The 22,223-nt window shown below is 39.0% G+C and overlaps 1 protein-coding gene across 3 annotated transcripts in view; it reads right to left on the minus strand.

The window, feature by feature from the left end:
- LOC149692196 (CUGBP Elav-like family member 4) overlaps positions 1-20,650 on the minus strand; it is a 61,627-nt gene extending 40,977 nt beyond the window's left edge. Inside the window, exons 1-2 of one of the 3 annotated variants that reach the window (XM_089867887.1) lie at positions 20,354-20,650; positions 7,993-8,041 (exon numbers count right to left, since the gene is read on the minus strand). In XM_089867887.1, coding sequence (XP_089724013.1) covers positions 7,993-8,041; positions 20,354-20,383 — 79 coding nt within the window. In that variant the 5' untranslated portion in view covers positions 20,384-20,650. The remainder of the gene's footprint in view (positions 1-7,992; positions 8,042-20,353) is intronic. The other 2 variants (XM_089867886.1, XM_089867888.1) reach the window with 2 other exon arrangements.
- Between the last annotated feature and the right edge of the window lie 1,573 nt (positions 20,651-22,223).

The raw sequence follows: 22,223 nt of genomic DNA on the forward strand, positions 1-22,223 counted from the left end.
CTTTAATGACCACCTGAAATCAACTAAGCCTATTATAAAACTTACTTTCAAGAATCTAGTTTAAAAGTTCTAAAATTGTTCAAAGACTTGGTAGCTAGGTATCCATGGAAATATTAGGCATATGGGAGAGACTCCATACTAAAATTAACATATTCCCATTTTTTTCTCATAAACTGAAAGCGCATTTAAATATTTTAAACAACCAACTGGGCTTTCAAACGGGAACTACAGCCTTAACACTTGTAAATTAACGTTGGTATTTCTTTAAAACTAAATCTCACGATTCTATTGTTATATAACCATTTAAAACAACAAAACAATTAGGCTTAAGTCTTAACTGCTAGCTTTGTATCAAGAAATTTCATTCATAAAAAAAAAAAGCTAGCCAACCTAGATTGTTTGAAGCTAAAAAGTAACCAAGGGTTATTTTACACCCATTCCTTGATTTCCTTTTCCGCTTGTAATAGGTCTATTGGTGTCTCTAATAAAAGAGCTAGAGAAAAAAAGGGTTTTCGAGAAGAGAAACTAAGCTCTATTGCTCTAGCTAGTTTCTTCTCTTCCTTTCAGAAAGAATAAAACAAAAATATAAGAAAAACCTCGCGATACAGTAAAAGAGTAGCAACAGCATCTAGAACCCCTATAAGTCCGCTACTTGGCCGAAAGTGAAACCCATACAAAGGCATACGATGCGATGCATCGTTTTGGGAGAATCAGTGAAGATCTACGGAGGTCATAGATATAGTAAAACTATAAGGGTCTAGATCCACTTCGCTGGCTTAGGCTTAACGAAAAAACGCGGAAGGGGCAACGAGCAGACAGCCGCTATTTTCTGGGGGTAGCCGTATAAAGCGCCATCTATCGGGAACTTTCGAAACTAAATTAAGGGATGAGCTTAGAGTAGTGGCACTCTATGTTAACCCCCTATAGGGCATAATAAGTCAAACCCTCGGAGATGCCATTACTCCATTTTATACGAGCTAAGAGCAGAAAAACGTATTTTATAAATTTTACACCTGTAAAATCTTTTAAAAAACACTTCGAACTTGTATTTCTACTTACTTTCGAGGAAATACCACCGTTTTCTGAAGGTAAGAGTCTTTTTTTATACATTTATTAGTAATAAAAACATTTAAGGCGAGCTAAGCCTTGGTCTTGTAAAACACGGCAGATTAGTGATTTTGAAAACGACGCTAATCACTAATCAGTAATCTGCCGTGTTTTACAAGACCAAGGCTTAGCTCGCCTTAAATGTTTTTATTACTAATAAATGTATAAAAAAAGACTCTTACCTTCAGAAAACCGTGGTATTTCCTCGAAAGTAAGTAGAAATACAAGTTCCAAGTGTTTTTTAAAAGATTTTACAGGTGTAAAATTTATAAAATACGTTTTTCTGCTCTTAGCTCGTATAAACTGGAGTAATGGCATCTCCGAGGGTTTGACTTATTATGCCCTATAGGGGGTTAACATAGAGTGCCACTACTCTAAGCTCATCCTTTAATTTAGTTTCGAAAGTTCCCGATAGATGGCGTTTTATACGGCTACCCCCAGAAAATAGCGGCTGTCTGCTCGTTGCCCCTTCCGCGTCGACCTCCCATTGAATTGTGTATCTACCCTTTTAATATATCTATGACGGAGGTATAGGGCACGTGGCCGCGGTCGTTTGGTAAGATTCTCTCAGGCTATAACTAGCCAAATAAAATAGAATGTGGGCGATATAACGGCCGGCCCATAGATGAAAAGGAAAGAAGAAACCCTGGCGAAAACCTTATAGGAATGGAAAAAAAGGAAAAACCTGTATTAGAGAGATATAAGTTACTACCGCCTTAGAAACGCACCCTAAGGTAACCTTACAACACCCAAAAGGGGAAGGGAGTATTCCCAGTTTAAAAAAAAAACCTATGCGGGTTTTTATTCCCCATTCCCTCCACACTATTTCCATTTATACAATGAAAAAAAAAAACCCAACAAAACAGCTATCCGAAGAGGAATAGTGAGGAAACGCGGATGAAAACCTCGTTTCAATCTTCCTCCCTCGATTGTTTTCCTGAACAAGAGAAACTTAAAGCTCCCTTTGAAATAGAAAATCCCCCTATATAGATATCTCCCTTGGGAAAATTAATCACACAAATTGCTATGCTATAAAGTAACAAATGCGTAACTGGTTTTTACTTCAATCTTTTTTTTTACATGAGGATCCAATTAATTAAAATAATTTATTATTAAATACACACACACCTCTACGATAAGGAATTTGTTAATTTTGTAATTAAAATCCTTAACAGGTGATTAGGCCATAACTATTTTAACCTTTACGAGACTTAAAATGAGATATTAATCCGCGTTACCATTCGATAACTTGCAAACTTCTGTTGAAATAGAGTATATACGCAATATTTAATTCGCTAATTAAAACTTGTGTGTAGGTTCAAGGGATAGAGAGTGGGAGAGAGAGAGAGAGAGAGAGAGAGAGCTAAAAAAATATATTTTACCTGTCCCGAAGCAGCAAAGAAATGTGACTACTTTTTTTTTCTCTCATTAATTAAAATGTTTGAAACAAAAATCCGAAACTTTTCTTAGCCCTGTAAGCTACACAACTCCCTGAAGGGATTTCCCTTTAATTATAAAAGTTTATCATAAAAAATTAAGAGAAAATTAGTTTCTTAGAGGTATTAAAAATCAATACCTTGTATAATAAGTGTACAGTAGAATCAAGGTATGAAGGAAGGGGAAAGAGAAGGGGAAGGGGGTTGGTCTTTGTAATTATCGCTTGAAAATTAGGTTCAAAATTACAGCGCGACCCTCTCTTCCAAAAATAGAATTTAGTCACCTTTCCCCCCCTATTACGCGGTTACTGTATCTCAAACCCATGATGCAACCAAGCTGGCAAGCTTTGCCCTAATGTGTCCGGGACTCCAGCAGGAGCCTGGTAAGTTGAGTAAGGTTGACGTTAGTAATATTTGAATCAAACGCCGACCGGGAAAGTTAGTGCTGAGGGAACGAACTAGTTCTCGCTGTCCGCTTCTGCAAAGTGCCAACGAATGAACCATTAACTGGCTTTGGGACAGTTAAAAGTAATCTCTGAGGCCGTCTTGATAGACCGCCCGGGAATAATTACCACAGAAAAACTAGAGTTAATGTTATTAGTACGACGAAAACGACGGTTAAGTTATATTCTCTCCCTCTCCACTCTCTCTTTATTTCGTTCCTTCTTTCTTTCTTTCTTAACGAGTTAATGTATAAACTAGCTGGCTCAGTTATATTAGTACCCATTACCACACACCAAATATTTTAACCATCATCACCCTAGACATAAAAGCCTGTAAGATTTCCTACTGAGAAGGTAGGGAATGTCATTTAATTAATTGTAGGTGAAGATTGATTAGTTATTGCTTAGGGTTCTTATAGCGCCCAAAATTATATAGTGTTTAATGTAAACAAAGCTAACATATCAGGGTTTAAACGAAATATTTCCCCAAATAATTTACAGCTTTTGTATAGAGTAATTAGCTATCAAATTTATAGGTGTGTAATTTAAATATAAAGTTGAGGTATTATTAAACTTAATTCGAAGCAAAACAACCGTTTAAACGTCTCGTCTGAAGAATAGGGATTTAAAATAGGTCAGATTACATTCCTAATAATCAAACTTCCGGTTTTAGGTTTTGAATACCCGATTTGAAGTTATATTAAAATATATAATGATTTTACAGAAATAAAATAAAACATTATCCTAAATGTGGGCTTTCTCTTGAACACCGGTGCCCGGGAAGTAAACCATAACTACAGGGGCTTCTTGAATTATTTATATATTCTATAACTGCATGTCTTTTTAGGTTAAGCTTATAAATTCAAATCAAAAGTCTAGTCTTAAGTTTGCTTATAACCAAAAGAAATCATAGACTTTACTATAAATAACAAAATTTTCCAGACATCCCCCTTCACTTTTGAGTTTATAGAAAATTCTCTGATCAAAACTCAAAAGTAAACTTAAATCAAAATGAAAACTTATTTTAATCTAAACTAACTTCTAACGAGAGAAAGGAAGAGAGTTTTGTTCGCATTATAGCGTATAAACGACAAAGGAAAACTAACAACCAGACGAAAGAAGAAAAACAAGATGACTCGAACGATTCGCCTGTATCTGACAGAGAAGACAAATTATTCGATTACAGCGCGATATCTGTAATAGTAAGAAAAAAAGGCGCGAAGCCTAGCACCCCCTAGTGTCTGGAAGACGCGAATGCGAATCTAACACGCGAAAAAAAAAATATTATACAGCACTATAGCAGAACGATCTTCTTTATACGAAATCCCTCAGCATTTGATATGATATATCAAAACTAAAAAAAAAGAATAATAATAATACATATAGATATCGCCTTTTGTATTGTGGTTCTCTCATTTTGAGCAACGGTACCCGGCACAGACACGCAGTGGTAGAAGATAAAAATACAGAAAAAGGCAGCAGCGAATCAGAAAAGAAAGAAAAAGAGCCCAGGCAAAAATAACACTGTAGCGATAGTAACACCTTTTCCTATAGCGAGTAACAAATAGCCAATGTCAGTCCTATCACGCAATCCTATCATATATTGAGTAGGCGAACAGCAAGAAGAAAATGTTAAGAAAAGTGTTTAGAATGAATGCTAGTACCAGGTTGATGATATAGAAATGTAGCTAGCTCTCGTGTCTCAATATATTGGTTTATTCAATCAGATTTTGCAAAACTGCCAATAAGGGGGATGGAAAAAAAGTTGCTTCTAATCCACCATGCAAGGAAAGTAAGTAATTTTAAATATAAAATAAAAATAGTCTACAATTGAACTTTACGAAGTTACGTTAGGGTAAAAGAGATTTAGATATTTCTAAAATGGATTTAAATTAACACACATACCACCCTTTCTAGTTAATATATAATTAACTGACTCTAAATAAAGCCTATTTTCTTTACCCTTAATCAGATTTAATCTCAAAAGATCTAAAGTTTCCTCAGATAAAAAAATCCATGAAGAATATTTGATTCTTTATTCCATTTTACAGGTTGCCAATTTCATTCCCGCTACCGAGAAATCACGAGCTCTGGAGGAAAAGATTAATTTAACGTATAACGAACAGAAGAGTGATTAGTTCTCGGCGGATAATTCTTTAATTAATGAAGTATAGAGAATGAAAGGCTTTATCAAAAAGAACGAGAGGGGAGTGGTGGTGGTGGTACAATTCTAACTTAAGACCTACGTGATGTAAGGCGAGTTTTTTTAATATATTGAAGAACTAAGACATAAATGTCACACACGTACGCAAATGTATGGGAAGGGGTGAGTGAGGAGTGAAAGAAAGAGTAGGAGCTACCAAGAAGAAGAGACAAAAGGGACGTTCAAACAGCAGCGCTCTTTCTTTTTTTAATAAAGGATTTTTAAACTGTATACCTCCTCGTTCTTCTCCAGTATCAGGTACTCCCTCTCTTTCTCCCGTATCTTAAGTAAACCGAGTGATTTCTGTTTGATCAGCGTTTTTCCTAAGATATTTAAAAAAAGGAAATATCTGGTACTGAAGGTCGTACCTTGACAGGCAGGCAACATGGAGAATGGATAAAAAATGGGAGGCATACAAAAAAGACAGGAAGAAATATCCCTAACCTACCAGGAAATTATTGATTGCTTTTCAAACCGGGGATGATTAAGGGAACTAAAAATACTAATCTAATCAATCGGGGTTGATCGTGGGAAAACGTTATATTCGACATTTGTTTTTCAGTACGAAGTAGTAAGTTAATGCGTGTTTCAAGCCACTCTTAACAAATTTAACGTCCAAGGCTTAACGTCTATTTATTTTGAGGATAATCCAAGGTTTTGTACCCGCCTCCCCTGCAATAACATTTAAGCTTAATAATTTAAATGCCATAATATCATTAAATATCCCCCTTCGCTTTGAATTGAATTGAATTAAATTTAAGGTAAATTCAGCTAGGGATGAGAGAAAACCTCGATATAGAATCACTTTTTTTTCTTTAAAAAAAAAAGCTTTTTAGATAGCGGTGAATAAATTAAAGTGGACTGGTTTCAGATAAGGGTTGTTATATACGTCGTCGGATGAAAAAGGGCGCCAGGGAGGAAGAGTAAAGTCTAGGAGGTTATTTTGAAGAGAGAATAATTACTAGGCGACCGTGTCAAAAGCTCGACTCGGCACAAAGTTATTTTCTATCGTCCTAAAGTTAGAAATTTTCGGGGCTTTTAATAGGCGAGCGAAATTTGAAAAGACGTGTTCCCCCCCCCCTCCTTTTCTAGCTACATCACAATCCCGCTCGAGCTCGAGCTCTTATCTCATTCTGTTGAAGGAAAGAGAGTGAGTGAGAGAGAGAAAGAGTGAGTGAGAGAGAGAGAGAGGAGAGAGCGAATCACTAGGGAATAAATTAAAAGGATTCCATTTCGAAATCAGCTCGGAGCTTTTGTCGCGAGACTTTTCTATTCCAGCTTTTGCCTTCCTCCATTCCATACGTAGCGGTGGTTCGTATCCCGTATACCATACACCTCTCTTTTCCTAGCTAGCCTCTATAGGATCTCTTCTCTTCACTCCCGAGTCATTAAAACCTAACAAGCATCCGCTTTCTAGAAATACGGGGACGTACGCGAGCGAATTTCAACAAGGACTTTTCGAATTCGTGTTAAGAGCTTGAGACCCGCTTATGTATACGACAGTCAGTACCATATGGCCGGAATATGTTTAGGTCTAATGTCAATAAGAAATTTATGTATAGAGACCGACTTCCCTTTCATCAAGTATACATTGGCAATCAGAAACAGGTTGAAATTTTAGCGCGAGCGATGCTAGATATTCAATATCTCTCACAAACCAAGGCTTAGCGAATAACAACTTGATCCCGAGTTGCGTAGTTAAATGTGGAATGGAGTTCAAAGGCGATATTATACTGTAAGTTACTAAAAAAAGTGAAATGGGAAAGAAATCCATTGAATCGTAATGCTTTTTACAATACAAAAAAAAATATAATTGAAGCATGGAGGTTTATTTGAATGGTTTGGGGTATGGAATACCATTCAAATGTTCCAAATTAAAGGGTAGAGTTTCTACCAAGGTGAAATGTCTCTAAGGAGGCGTAATGGTCGCTATGTGGTATCCATATTCAACAAAATACAGAACTTCAAGGGTTTTGTTAGACAGTCGTACAAAATCCCGTATTTACATCCATCCTCAATTTGGATATAGACTAAAATACATCAAAGACCTACTACTACACTACTAAATTTGCATAGGGAATTTTAAATTACGTATGACAGTATCAATGACCTTTATTCACGTGCGCACGTCGGACACACGCGTAAATAATTAAGAAGTTGTTTCGGCGAATAGACGTTTATAAGGGATAATTGAGTTAGTGCCACGGAGAGCTTAATCGTCGTTTTCTATAATTTAAGGTGACGTATTCCGTTCCTATTAGAGAGGAAACACGGTCTCATCCCCTTCCTTTAACCGTCCCTTTAGCTTGTGAAAGACTGAAACATTTTTCAATAATAAATGAAGGTAGAGGAGAAACGATGGCCCGTGGAAACGATACGATAGATTTTCGGCAAATTCTATTTACGGGTTCCATGGACGTTGAACCCCTCGGGAACTTATCCCCTCCATTCCCAAATCCTTAACGACGAAGACCAAGAGCAGAACGAAAAAGAGATGAAGATGGAAAGCATAGACAAAAGTACGTCAAATATTACATCCCACGCGTTTTCCGGTATATCCGTAATACCAACCCTAGCTTCAGTTCCGGAGAACGATATCTAATTTTGTTCTTCAAGATAGATATGATCTATATAGGAGCTCCCTATTTGACCCCCAAGAAGTTGGAGATTATTAAGGTTCTTCCCAAGAGAGATGAAGTAAGAGGTAAATATATAACTTTTTTGTCAAGTATAACTGTTACAGGCCTAACCAGAATGTTTTTAGGTAATTTTTTAAGGTGATACGTAAATTGTTTCGACTTACCTCCTCGGTTTTCACTGTCTGCTGGCTTTACTTGGATTGGACGGTTCATCTGTAAATGAAAAGAATCCGTGTTTTAGATACAAAACTTTTGCAACTTAATTAGAGATAAACCAAGTAAAAATCGGTTATCGTCATTGTCAAAGAATACTCTTTTATAATATCATACCTTAATTAACTCTAACCAAGCCTAATCTATCTTAATTTATCAAAACCACGATGATATTTAGGTACGTTCTTAAGTTTAAATTGAAAAAAACTCTGAACACCATGGCCCCTGCCCTTCTTAAATCTATTTGACCATTTTCACGTGGATGCATCTATATCTAGCGAAAGGCTATTTCTTTTTTTAATGGATGTGAAGTGAGAGAGATTTTTCTCAATCTTCTTTAAGTGAACTGGCGGGAAAAGAAAAAAGAGCCAAGGGGGGAAAAAGTTCGAGATGGGCGATGGCTAAAAACCTTCGTGGAGAAAGAATTTAAACCCGAGAAAACGATTCGGCGACTGTGGCAATGGACTGCTCTAGCCTTCAAAAACGATCTCGATTTCGTGGAGTAAAAGAAGGGAAAGTCAGCTAGTGAATTCCCATAAGAGACTGCGAGGGGTAGAGTTTAGGGCGCAGAGAGTTAAGAACTCGCTGGCTGCTGAGGCCATCGCGTCTTCTACGTGGTTGGAATACGGTTCTCTTTATTGACAGAATGGTCGAGTAAATTTGCCACCGAGAGGACTTTTCTCGTTTTAAGAGACGTATTTTGAGTGACCGCAAATGGACTAAACTCATTGCTGAGAAAATGTCGGGACAATTTCAACTTCCTCGTCCAGTCATCTTAAGCCTTCCCTCGCGGTTCTCAGACTTTGAAAATTAAAAGTGGTTGCCAAGTTCTAGTCCCAAAGTATCACTCGCACTTTGGCTTATTAAAAGGAAACGTTGGGCAAAGACCCCGAACAATTTGCCTCGTTTCCTTCCGTAATTTTGTAAAACCTATTTGGTTTCACTGTTTACTTCATTGCGCCGAAACAAGTATCCAAGAACGAGCAATTACGCTTAGCAGCGACTTCTCAGGACTGAAGTAAGACTTCATTTATACGAAAAAATTTTTTAAAGTAATATCATCTGAAATGACTTTCGTGAGAACGAGGCCGTCAAGTGTGAAAACAGTAGAGAAACCTATTTCGGAAGATTATCGAGGACGTTCATAATATATTGAAACAGTGGGAAGAAAAACAATATATTTCTCATACACATCATATAATCAAAAGCGAATTATCCGAAACGTTATTGGCAACATATCGGTAAGGTTTACCGTCCCGCAATAACTATTGTTACGTAAAATAAAATCGAATAACTATGAGAAAAACGTCGCCACCGTGTCGGCGAATGAACGTATATACGAAATTATACTTCGAAATACGAGCAAATACTTTTGTTTCTCCCCGACTAGGCTATGTATTTAGATAAATTAGCCCTTCGAGGCGGAATACCCCGAGGACGTCCGACGATAAAAACAGTCCTCCAGATATGGAAAAGCTTGGCAGGAACCATTGCGCGTTTTAACATAAATCGACTAGCTCAAGGAAACTGAGAATGCGGGGAATCGGAGGAGGGAGGGAAGAGTCCTCGTACCATTGTTATTCCGTCAGGGTATTTTTGGTACAGCGTGGGAGGAGTTGTTTTGATAAGGCCGTGAGGGTGCACCAACGTCCTATACGAAAATGCCATCGATATCAGCGCCCCATCCACCCCCCTTTCAGCTTACGTAAACAGCCTGTTCCTGTTTATAAGACGTTACCACTACGCCGCAGACCAAAAAGGAGAAGCTACGGTTGCGACGAAGTTTTCCTAAAAGTGCCACGTAGGGTGGCTCAAGGAGGACTGGGATGGTACGAGGAGAGAGAGGGAGGGAGGGGGTGATGTCTCCGATATACGGACTCAGTTTTGGTAAGGTAGCGCGGTTACACGCAGCAAGGACTTTAATCTCGGCTTTTGGAAAAGAGAAGCGAAGGGGGAGGTGGATGGAGAGATGCGGATGGTAAGAGGCTGAAGGGAAGATGGAGCTAGCATCTAGGAAGGAGGAAAAAGGGAATCAGGGAGGAGAGCGATGTCGCGCCCCAGCTGTTACCGACTCAGGTAATTGATTCGACGGAGTTGCAATAAAGGGAACGTCGGCAAAGAACGAGGGGGTACGTAGACTGTAGACTACTACAAAGTCGGTCGTGGTACTACCCGGACCGTTGGTGCATGGTGCTAGTCACTCTGATATAAAGAACCTAACCATGGTAGTAACCGTGCTATGATAGCCTACTTCATCGCGTCACCTATATACCCCTCTTACTCAAACCCATGATGAAAATTGCCGGCCCCTCTAGACAAACATTTTTAAAAGGGGAAATTAAAGTGGGCACCATGGTTGGTTCAAGATGGTCAAATGAATCAATGTGTACCTTGAGTATATCAGGTTTCTTTACACTCGCCTACGTACGAGATTGATCATTTCCCCTAAATTACTTCATTGTCATAAAAATTTTGAACGACTTTAAAAACACCAAGTGTTAACTCGGTAGGTAGGGTCATCCATCCTCGCAACTTCCCGTTCAGTGTATAAATTGTATAAACTGGTGTATAAACAACGGAAATTCCGTCCTAAAATTTTCCTAGTTTATGAGTTAGTCGCGCCCGTTTCCCGTCAACTCAGTTTTTAATTATGCATGCCGTAATAGGTTTTCCATAAAAGTTTCCAATGGCGTACTAGTGGTAGTGCGTCTAAAAGTTTAATGAAGTGCATAAATTAAAGCTTTCTCTTCTTCACACTTTCGTGGACGGGGCACGAGGGACAATACTCCGGGGTTGAGCGCGGATTTTAACGCTCAATTTTAAAAGCTATTTATCTTCATTAATCATTTTTTTCACCCCTTTTTAAGGAAGGGGGAGGGCGAAGAGATGGCGATATATAGAAAAATAGTAAAGGGGCCAAAGTTATCGGAAGACCGAGAGGAAAAACTTTTTCTATCCTTCAAAGGAGAAATATCTCTCTCTCTCTCTCTCTCTCTCTCTCTCTCTCTCTCTCTCTCTCTCTCTCTCTCTCTCTCTCTCTCTCTCTCTCTCTCTCTCTCTCTCTCTTCTTCTTTTCAAATTCGGGAAAGATAAAAGTTTTCCCAGTGGTGGTTCACCATCCCAAATTATCCTGCCACCAAAAGAGAGAAACATCCCTGTTTACTCTCGGAAAGGGAGAGGTTTCGACGAGTTTCGGAAGAGAGAGGAGAAAAAAAAAAGATCGAAGTTTCTTCTTTTTCTTTTTAAACTCATCTGTGGTGTGAGAATCCGCGGAGAAATGGGTTTTTGAAAGACCGTCTTCTTATATTTCGGAATAAAAAAAAAACAAGATTCAAGATTTATTTATTTATTTTTTTTTCGATATTCTAGAAATCTACCTAAATTCAAACGACCAAAGAATTCTTTTTATTTTTCAAATATGGAATTGAGTACCGAATTTCAATATTTAAAACAGTATAGTTTCCAAAGGTTTATGGTAACACTAACAAGACGCTTCAGGCACCGTATGACTCTTTTGCTGGATTAAACAATCATTTATTAAAGCAAAAATGGATGAAATAAATTTCAAAAAGGGAATTTAGTTAGCTTTAAAGGGACTATTAATATTTCATGTTTCGTACATAGTTAATTATTAAAGGATCTCTTAGGGAATTAAGATCAAAACACTGAACTAATCCTTCTATTTACTTAAGTTTCTAGGAACTGCATGAGGAGGGAAAAAATGGGACATCCACCTAATCATAGAAAAGGGCCTTAGAAGAGATAGTACGGAGAAACCGTAAGAGGATAAAAGCGGAATCTCTTTGAAGTGAGTTTATAAGTTATAACATAACATCCAAGTATAAAACATACGCTATAGCCTTTTAACCTACAACTACAGGATAAGAAAAATCATATAGTTTCCATCGAAAACTATATACGTAGATAAGTATTCTCAAGAAAAATATTAACATATTTATGTACGTACTAATACCGATTGCTCTCAAAATATTCCACAAATTTTAGATATCTTACATTTAAATATAGGTCAAATCGTAAATCTTAATGCACTTTCGTTAAAAATATAACTTTCTCCAAGTTTCTTTTTCAATATTAACGAATGCCACGTTGCTTAAATTTTTGACGCGAAATATACAGGTGCCTAAGAACTCCTAAACTTTAAAGATGCCAAAAATAAAACTCATCATTCGTAATCTGATGACCCGGATGTTGAAAACATTTTTTAACTTTCGTAGAAACGCCACTGCGACGCTCCCGAGTTCCCATTCCACGTATGTACAGGCTAGCTTCACGAGAGAACTTCAAAAATTTATATTTAGAAAAATATTTTTCAAAACTAAACTTCTCCCTTCTTGATATCCCTTAATAATCTTTGAAATTAGCTTGACGTCTAATTTTGTTAAGCGTGTCTTCTATTAATATAAGGACAGTAAAAATCAACAGAGCGAAAGACTGAATAGTTGGCGTGTTACGTCGTCGTGTAATCTTCTTTCAAAGTCTTCTTCTATTTCTCTTGTCCATTCATCAACTAAAGTAAAACTAGGTTATCTTAATTTAATTAATTTTCCTATAGTGATCTCCACGCGTAATAGGCATAATTACATAACTTCAATAAATGGACATCTTAATACACAAAATTTATGAAGTTTTAAAAGCTCTGGATTATAAAATCCTAGGTGTCAAATTAATTTATAATAAATTAGAAATTAATCAGGAAACTATGTACAGTGTTAATAATAAGTAAGGTTGAAGAACTTTCTGGCTTCAAAACTGGATGAGAAAGAATTTAGTGCATGGGATATCCGATCCAGCGACCTATAACGCGATAATACAACGAACACGTTACCCGCGTTTGCCTGTAATTTTGGAAGCGGCAAGCCTAAGCCGATATAATAGAATTCAACATCTAATTAAATTAAGAAAAGAGGGAAGGGGTGGATGAAGGAAGGAGAAGGGAAAGAGGAGTCGTAGACATTTTAGCGATCTTCTGCCTTCAAGATTCCGAACCGCGCGCGCGTGTTATATAGAGAAAATGCGCAGTAAACCAATTATATTAATGAAAACCTCCTATATCATTTTGAGCCGTGCAAATTACGTCCCGAGAAGGAATTTTGGGGACGGGATATAACCGAGTATAGAAAGGCGACGGCCGAGACGGAAATTATAGGACAACCCATTCTGTTATCCGTACCACCATGAATGCACTCCATCCTTTCAAGAATGCGTGCATTACTGCTGTAGTATTGTATTTCTCCCCATACAGAACTAACCGTAATTCGACTAAACAACATTGACCCTCTGATGAAGGGTCCCGTTCATCACAGTTCAGAATATCTTTGATGTATTCGGGGAAATGAAATAAATTCTTATAACACTCCCGTCTCTTCTGGTCCGAAGAACAAAATCGAAATATGTAGATATACCGACACCGTAATATGAACTTCGAGATGATGTTCCTCTCCTCTGCCGCCTTTATTATATAATTTTCAAATTAGCTTTCCGCCGAATTTCACTAGCTGATTTTCCTCTAGGTTCTACTTGATGTTACAACGCGGGTGAATGGTTAGAATTGTGTCGCGTAGACTAAGTTGACCGTGTTTACCCAAGCTGACTAATTGAAGAAGACGCAAACCGAAATGATACGTACGTACGTTCAAGACGTTAGGCCTAGCAGAAGAGACACGAAATTAAGTTTCGTACAATCTGAAGACCATCCGGAGAAGCGTAACAAACTAAAATAAAAATATTCCCCGGCAAAGTGACATTAAGAAACCCTAGGTTGGTCACACCATTGCTTTCCGAAGTGGCAATATGCATCAACAAGATATAGAAAACTCGCTGATGAACTAATTTTGTTAACTTACGTCCGCAACACCGTCCGAAAACTATTGTACGTTGATGGTTGAGGACTAACTCGAGTCTCTCGCGCCTTGTTCGTCGATGTACAAACTTTCCTTCACCGCGTTAACCCTTGGCTCTCAAACTTCGAGACGAATGTAAAACCGTCAAAGACTGAAAGAAGGGGAAACTATAGGAGAACTTTGAGTCGGTAACAATAGTAGGATTGGTGGTTGAAGCGCCTCACCACCGCTGGTATAGGTAGATCGTCGTCGTCGTCGTCGTACGGATCATTCACGCTTTGTTAATTAGCCAGAAATGTTTGACGAGATTAATGAGAAAGTAGGCGCTGCGACTTCACGCTTCGAGAGAGTCAGGAACGACGACCGTGCACGCTCTTTCATCGGATTACATCTTTGGCAAAACTAAAACTCGCTCGCGGATATTATTCTATAAGGTGGTATGTACCAGTTTACCACGAAAATAACCAACGGGTGAACGACGCGAGATGAAAACGCCTGGCAATACAAAGTGGGAGGAAAATGAGTGAGAGAGCGGCGGGCATATTACAACGTTCAAAGATTAGCGAGAAACGTTAATTAATAAGCGTTATCAACGATGGAAAACTCCTTTGTTCTCCGGCGCTTCGCGAATGAAAAATGAACAAGCCGAGTTTGAAAACAGATAACTCGTAACTCGATTAGATTTTAAGTTCTCCTAGCTGGTAATACGATTTCACGGCCTGACAAAGAGGAGGATATAGATGTTCGTTTTGGAAAGTTATATATATTTTAGAATTACGAGTTAATTATAAATACCTAATACTATCTACCGGCAATGAACGTCGATCGTAAATACGCTTAGCCTTTTAACAAGCGCGAATATGTAGGAGGAACTCTGACATTTAAAATTAGACTTAGTCGAACCCCGGATATGCTTGTATAATGTAAATTAGTATATTTAAGCCAATTTCAATTGTAAACTCGCAAACTTTTGTATACGAGAGAATAGCCGTATAACCTAATCTATGAAGGACTATACTATTAGACCTAGTTAAGGATATAGTATCACGTGGAAGTGTACGATACCGTATGGCCCCGGTATATACTCTAGCAATTTACCGTAACATCATTAGGCCAAAACGTGGAGGGAAGGGGAAACGCGAATATCCGGGAGTTAAATCCGTATAGATTCTAGCCACTGCATGCTAGATCGAAGGGTTTATTATAGGCATATTGGCGGTGGTTAAGGTGGGGAAGTTTGGTACGCTGATTAAAGCCGGAGAATATCCGCGAGAGTATAGCTTGGTACGTTTCAGCAAGCCTGCCCTATATCCGTTTTCCAGAGCCCCTTTAATTCGATGAACTAACTAAACTATACCGCGTTGCTCTATTGCCAACAAACGTTATCGCCTTATTAGACTTAGTTAATCCTCGAGGAGGATAGCTAGCACGCGCCCCGGATCCCAAATTACATCGTTGTCCGAATTCTCCGCCCATCTACACCCCCATCCCCCCCCTCTTTCCATTCGCCTTCCGTCCGAACTATTCCAGAATGTTGGACGAAGAAAAAAAATCAGCTGGTAAGTCGTAACTCTAGGCCGCAACTCGCCAGTGACATATCCCCATAAATTCATCCCCCAAAAATATACCGTAGCTATTAACTGTAGCCGAATTATGTATCGAGACGAAGCTGGTATCACGAACGGGGTTTGAATCTTCAACACTCGCGAGCGCGAGCCTTCGTAATAAGTTGTTAATTCTAGAGTTCTTGGCTGCATGCATGCTCGGAAAATGTCGACTGTCGGGAACAGATAAGGAAGGAACACCCTTATATGTATACACCGTTCTCCAGACATATATTCTCAGTGCCAAAATCCCGCAGCTTCTACGCTATTTACGCGGAGCGCCGACGAAAGGGCGGAGGTACTAAAAATTAACGGCTCAAGAAGGATTATTATTAATCAAATTCCGAGGTCTAGCTAGAGCGCCTATCCTCGGACTCTTATACGGCTCTTCACGAGTGAAAAATTTCTTCCGGCAAGTTCTACAATCTAGAAAACCCCAGGGAAGGAAGTCCTGGCCGCCTAGCTTAGGAATTGTGATTAAATAGACGAGGGAAAGGTTTACGGAAGGATTTTGGTTTGAAATTACGGTTAAACCAATATTTGATTCGAATGTTAAGCGGTAATACCAAGATGACTCCATGAGAATTGTAATTTATAATTTTGAACTTTTCTTTTATGACTTCATTTTTAAACAGCAGAAACCAAATGCGTACCGCAACAATGTGACGTCATTTTGAAGGTGTCAACCCTATGTATGACCTTTAAAAAGTCACTATTACCGTCAACTTCAAGCATTTCACCTTTGAACTTTATACTGGGCATGGTATTTTATATATAAATTATTTTCTTAATTTAAAAAGAAAAACTTCCGGAATCTTAAGATTGACCTTTGCCATTTCACTGAAGAAATATTAACACACTTATAGACCTCAATTAACCCAAATAAAATTTGAAACAGATTCGAAAGGAGATTTTTTGCGAGGTTATTATTATGACGTTTTTATGATCTAGTACTTGACAACAAACATAATTTGAGACATCATCACTTCAAAACAAACCATGGTCTATACTAAATCCAATCAAAATCGACGACCCGACGCGAAATGACGTCATAACACTGAATAAAATGGGCAATAACATTAAAACACAAATCCTTGGTCCCTAAAATAATCTGTCTTGGTCTCGCAACGTTTACGTTGTACGCAGACCATTTGACATTTATAACTTTTGCGGAAATAAAAACATCAAGCCTTATCTCTCGATTGTCCATATAGCCACGCTATGGTCGTATCGTGGCTGCTAAATATTTCAAGCACAGTGAAAACCTTCTATACTCTAGAGGCGAAAATGGATACCAATATTCGTTAAAACCTCAGGGCCGTCCGCTACTAGCGCGAGAACGCATCGCGTAATCTTCATCACCTAATTAGGGCAAGGTCCGCCATGCAAATCGCCATGCACCAAAGCAACGCTAACCGACTCACCGGGAACGAACGAGCCCGATAATTAATGCCAGTTTAAACTAAGTTTAAAGCGAAAAATATTATATGCTTTAGTGAGTCAATGTACGTTGCAAATGAAAACTACATAAAAATCAGAGTAGACTTCGTCCAACGAGTTAACGGTATAAAGTGATGCTAAAACCGACAGCTTGACCACTTTGTCCTCTCAAGACGGAACATTAAAGGGTATGTGGACAACAAAGACCTAATATATGGCTTCAAATTTGGTGGACGGGTATCTTTGAAGCCCTGAACCAGATACCCATCAATATTCCCTCTAAGTCAAGAAGACAGACGATACCACCTTTGCAAAAGGGTTTATTGTATTGAAGCATATGGGAAAGTTTCTTACTCCGTCTATATCAACTCCGTACTAAACAACCTGGCGAATTTTAAGCTTTATACCTAGAGCCGGGCAGTCTAGTCTGATTCTAAAACTGGCGACTAAATTTATGCGAAGCAGGAGTAAGGGGGGTTGAAGGTAGACAAAACCACCACCACAACGACGACGTATCCAGTATGCACGTTTTGTCTCAAAGGGCGAGGTCTATTTCGGAACAAACGCTAAATAGGACTTGGCTGCTGCATGGAACACCTGCGGGTAAATAGGCCTATCACATATATGTGATAAAGCCATATTATTACAGGGCGAAATAATGGAAACGATATTTTGCATTTTTTACTAGAGATAGAGAGAGAAGCGTGCCAGCGACATACTCGGCTAACTCCGCGAGCGAAACCGAGGGAAGGAAGGCTTCAGGGAGGTGAGGGTGTGGAATTTTATAAAACGATAAAGGTAATGTCCAACTGACGCTTATGGCGTAATCAAAAAGGTGAACGAAATAATTAAAAAAGTATATACGGTATTTTTTAATTTTCCTTTTTTTGTTCTTCTTCTTCTCTACGATGTATTTCCCTTCTCATTAAATCAAATGGGAAAAATGTGTTTAAGTTTTGATCATTAGCCGTGTTTATTGCTTTTCATCGAATGTTTCTCAGAACTTTAGTAATTAAAATCTTTCGTTACGTACGACAAAAACAATAATAACTCTTATAATTATTTTTTATGGCGCAGTTAATTAATTTAAAAGTATGATAAAAAAATCGCGGTTAAATTATCTTTCGGTTACTATATGAATATATTTAATTTACTATAACAAAGTTTTATATTAGTTAATTAGTTTAATAATATTTCTGCACCCAAAATAATGTTCTAAACGCGTGCAATTACGCTTTAGCTAACTGAAATTAAATCAATACGATAGACGAAACGAATCGATTTCTGTTTTCAATGTCTTATCGATAAAGGTCAATCAATTCTATACCTTTATTATATAAACACTAGTTAACTAATTAATGATTGTTTGAAAAGTAAGTCATCGCAATATGTCACGTCACGTGATACTGAAAATTCCAATCAAAGAACCAAGGAACGTAATAATTTCGGTGGTATATCACGACGAACACGTAAAGAAGCAGGTACAAGAGAAAAGGAGTCCCTGCACCAAAACACATGGGCGTGTTTTTAATAACGGGAAAAGAAAATTGCGTCGAAGGGGACAAAGAGAGAGAGAGAGAGGGAAAGGTAGAGAAATATTTTGACAAATAGAAAAAATGAAAAGGAACGGCACCCAGACATTGCAATCACGAATAGAAACAACGTTACAGCATAGCGAGGCAGTTCAACAGACCGTCCAAAAAGTATAACGAAAAAAAAAAGTTACACACGAAGCTAGGCCTAGTTCGGAATTGGAAAAGGCTCTGAAGCGTGTCTCCGGTTTTTAGCCTACTTCTCTCTTTGGCAGCTCATAGCTCTCTCTCGGATCAAACGTTAGTGAAGCTTTTGAAGGGAGTAAAAAAGATATTGCGAATTTTTTGAAGGGCAAACTTCAACGCTAGCTAGACTTTATCCCGCATTTAATATTCCCCAAAATCCATAGGCGACCCTGCATCTAGCTAACAGATGCGAACTGTCCCATGCACGTATTAAGATAAAAATCATAATCATTTTTCATCCGGGCAAAGCACCTGTATATACAAAAAACAGTGTTTGGACTGTCAACTGTCAACCTTTAATTTGAAAAACGCTGAGAGAGTGCAATGGTTGGTGTAAATAATTCTGATGGATTTTTGCCAATATTTTTTTGAAGTTATATTTTCATCAAGATTTAAGCGACTATTAATAATCCTTTAGATTTTCCAGACATGGACAAACATTAACCGAACAACATTTGCTCTTAAAATTTAAATGGAAAAGCGCCAAGGCGAAAGACGGAGTAACTAGGATGTAAAATAAGAAGAACATGGATGGTTATAGCCATACATGATCTAAAAGTCTCTTCCATTATCTTACGAGTGTCTGAACGTCAGAAGAGGCGACTCTTCCGATTACGGCTAAGGCGGGATGGTCGAAAAAAGAGGACACTTGGCAGACCAAACATAAAGAGAAAGAGAGAGAGCTAATTCCTCTCCTTTTTCTCTCGCTTTTCATCCAGAAAAGCTTTGTTAGTTTTATAGAGCGTAAAACTATTTCTCTTTTTTTTTCACAGTGTCCCTTCTTTTAGTTTTTGTCGTCTGCTCCAACGAAACCAGTATTTTTCCCTAGCCAGACTAGCTTCTAGTAGCGCGTACAGCGTCGTATAGCCTTTTCGCGTTGTTAAAAATGATGGTTTTTCCAAAAACTCCATCCCACCCACATAATTGCTGGCCAGGGAATCCGAGGAGAATCGTTTTCGACGTTGTAAAAATCGTATTTTTCAAAAAAAAAAAAAACAAGAAAAAAATAGGCACTGCGCTAGAAATTTTCCTCTAGCTTCTCTGAACAAACTCCTTTAGCTTCCGGATCGCTTTTCTCGAAACTTCATTAAAAGATAATGTTTAAAAAGGAATCCCTCTTTATACCCGAATAACCTAGAATCAAATTACTGGGTAGAATTATACCCTAATCGTTAGGGAACCAATGTCATGGGAAATTTCGCGGTTAAAAAGCTAGCTCCAAAGGGTTATAAAACGCTAGCGAAGGAGGTCACCGTCATACCATTGGGGGAAGAAAAAGGCGTTTAACCCAACACGCGGGTAACTGCGAAAGAAGTACAGTTTATTCTTTCTCTCACACTCTCTATAAAAGCGCTCAGCGTGCGTGCAAAGTCCATTTTATTTTTAGTTTCGTGGGCGTGAGTCAGGACCATTCGGTTCGGATGACTTATCTCGAGTCAGAAAACCGACGACGTCATCGCGTCCCCCCTCCTCTCTAATATTTAAATAAGTCTTTAAAGAGTACGGGCAAAAGTAAACTAGCTTTTAAAGAGCAACACGTGCTTCTTTAAATACCTCGAACCCTGATCTATTTCTGGAGGAATTATAATTGCGAATCAAAAACAATGGATCGTACGGAACGGTACTCACGCATGGTTTGTTAGAAATAACAACGGCCATTTCCTTGGAACGCCAATCCGAGTTGTCGGGTCCCGTTGCGAGCGGCGACGGTTTTTTTTATTAGGGATTGATAAATCTTTCCCGGACGTGTATTCTATCTTCGCGTCCTTTTGGTGGTGTCGAGGAAAAAAAACCGGCAATACTCTATTAGACCTATTCTAAGATCTCCGTTTAAAAGTTTCTGGAGAAACAGATCTCCGCGCGCGCGCCGTACTCTCTCCGAACTCTTCGCTCTTCCAGAGTGTTGGGGCCGCTGGTTTACCGCTCTTGAAGCCCGAGACGCGAAGGAGCGACGCGTAGAGCCAACGGACGCCGAAACGAAAGCGACCCCTTCCGACGGAGAAGCGAATCGACAAATCTTTTTACTCCGTTACTATGGCAACGGACGATTTTCCATTCGGAAGCTCCCGGAGAGTGGAGACCTCTGACGAAAGGATGCGGAGGTCGCGAATCCCGGGATTAGCGCTCGGAGAAAGGTAGAAAGGTATAAATGGAAGACCGAGAGAGAGAGAGAGGAAAAATAACTAGCTACCCAACTTATTTAAGAACTTCGTCAATGCAGAATTCGAGCGGAAAACTACGGATGTTATTTTCAAAACGCGAAGAAAAATGGGTACAAAATCTCCTGGGATACGAGTCCGCTTTTTCGCCAGGGAAAAATTCTACCCCGGCCGTAAAAATAATCGAACCGAGTGAATCATATCGTACACCTTGCTCGAAACAGCACACACACTCTGAATGAAGGGAGTAGGAGAGAGTTACAGCATGGTCGAGAGGCCCGGCTTGATTAGCTAGTCGCCAGCTGACACCATATTCCCCTCCCCTCCCCCCGCCTTATCCTCTCCAACTGGGGTAGCGGAGGCCGAGCAACTCTCGATTTAAAAGCCCCGCGTGACGCGAATCACCCATCGCTCCCCCCAAAAGCCTATAACTTAAAACAGTGGCCTGATTGTCGTTGAACACGAAAATTTTGCTCACGGTCCCCATACATGTCAGCAGGCTAAGGTTTACCGAAACTTTACTGGGCTTGGAGATTTGGGAAAAGCGACGTAATAAGGGGGGTTTCGACTATAGATAATCGATAATATACGGGGTGATTTATAAAGTTTGCCAAGTTCAGATTGAACAAGTAAGATAATACCCCTAACGGAAGTAAGGGGAAGACGGTACTCGTTGTATCTTAACAACCTTATACGGGATTCCCTCTTATTAGGACCTTATTAGAGGATATCTACTCGGCTTGCTCAGACTAAACCGGATATGAATTAACAGTCCCCTTTGAAATTTCGCCCAAATATTCGGGGCTACCAACTTCGAAGATCTATAGTTTTAGCCCTAGGTAATCAACATTTGTTGATTCCGTCATTAAATTCGAAAGATTTCGCCTGTTCTAATGTTTTCCCTTCATCATTGGCCAAGTTCCCTTTGACGGGCAAGGAGGAGGAGGAGGAGAACTAAGCCAAAGTTTCGATCCGTAGTCCTTCTACAACAATGGAATAAAAGCCAGTTTTGAAGAGAATGGAATTGGATAGAATATAACAGAGGGAGAGAGAGAGAGAGGAGTGATAAATAGTCCTTTTGACATCGACAGGCTGTACCTCGCTCTGTAACATGGACTCTCTCGCGAGTGTAGCCTAGCCGAGGGCGGAAAAGTCCAGTGAATGTCGAGGGAAAGACCAACCTACCTTTTTTTAGGTACGCCATCAGAGAAGGGTGACAAAAAAGGCATGCGGAGGAAAATCTCCCGCGAAATCTTCCAAACCCCTGCACGCGAGCTTCTCCTACTCAAAGGTGGTGCAGAAGAGCTGCTCTCTCCTTCTCTCTCAGAGGTTTTAAAAGC

This window comes from Phalangium opilio, unplaced genomic scaffold (genome assembly GCF_054372755.1).
Source record: "Phalangium opilio isolate 3A_F unplaced genomic scaffold, DU_Popi_V2 ptg000024l_1, whole genome shotgun sequence".
In the NCBI taxonomy this organism is placed as follows: domain Eukaryota; kingdom Metazoa; phylum Arthropoda; class Arachnida; order Opiliones; family Phalangiidae; genus Phalangium; species Phalangium opilio.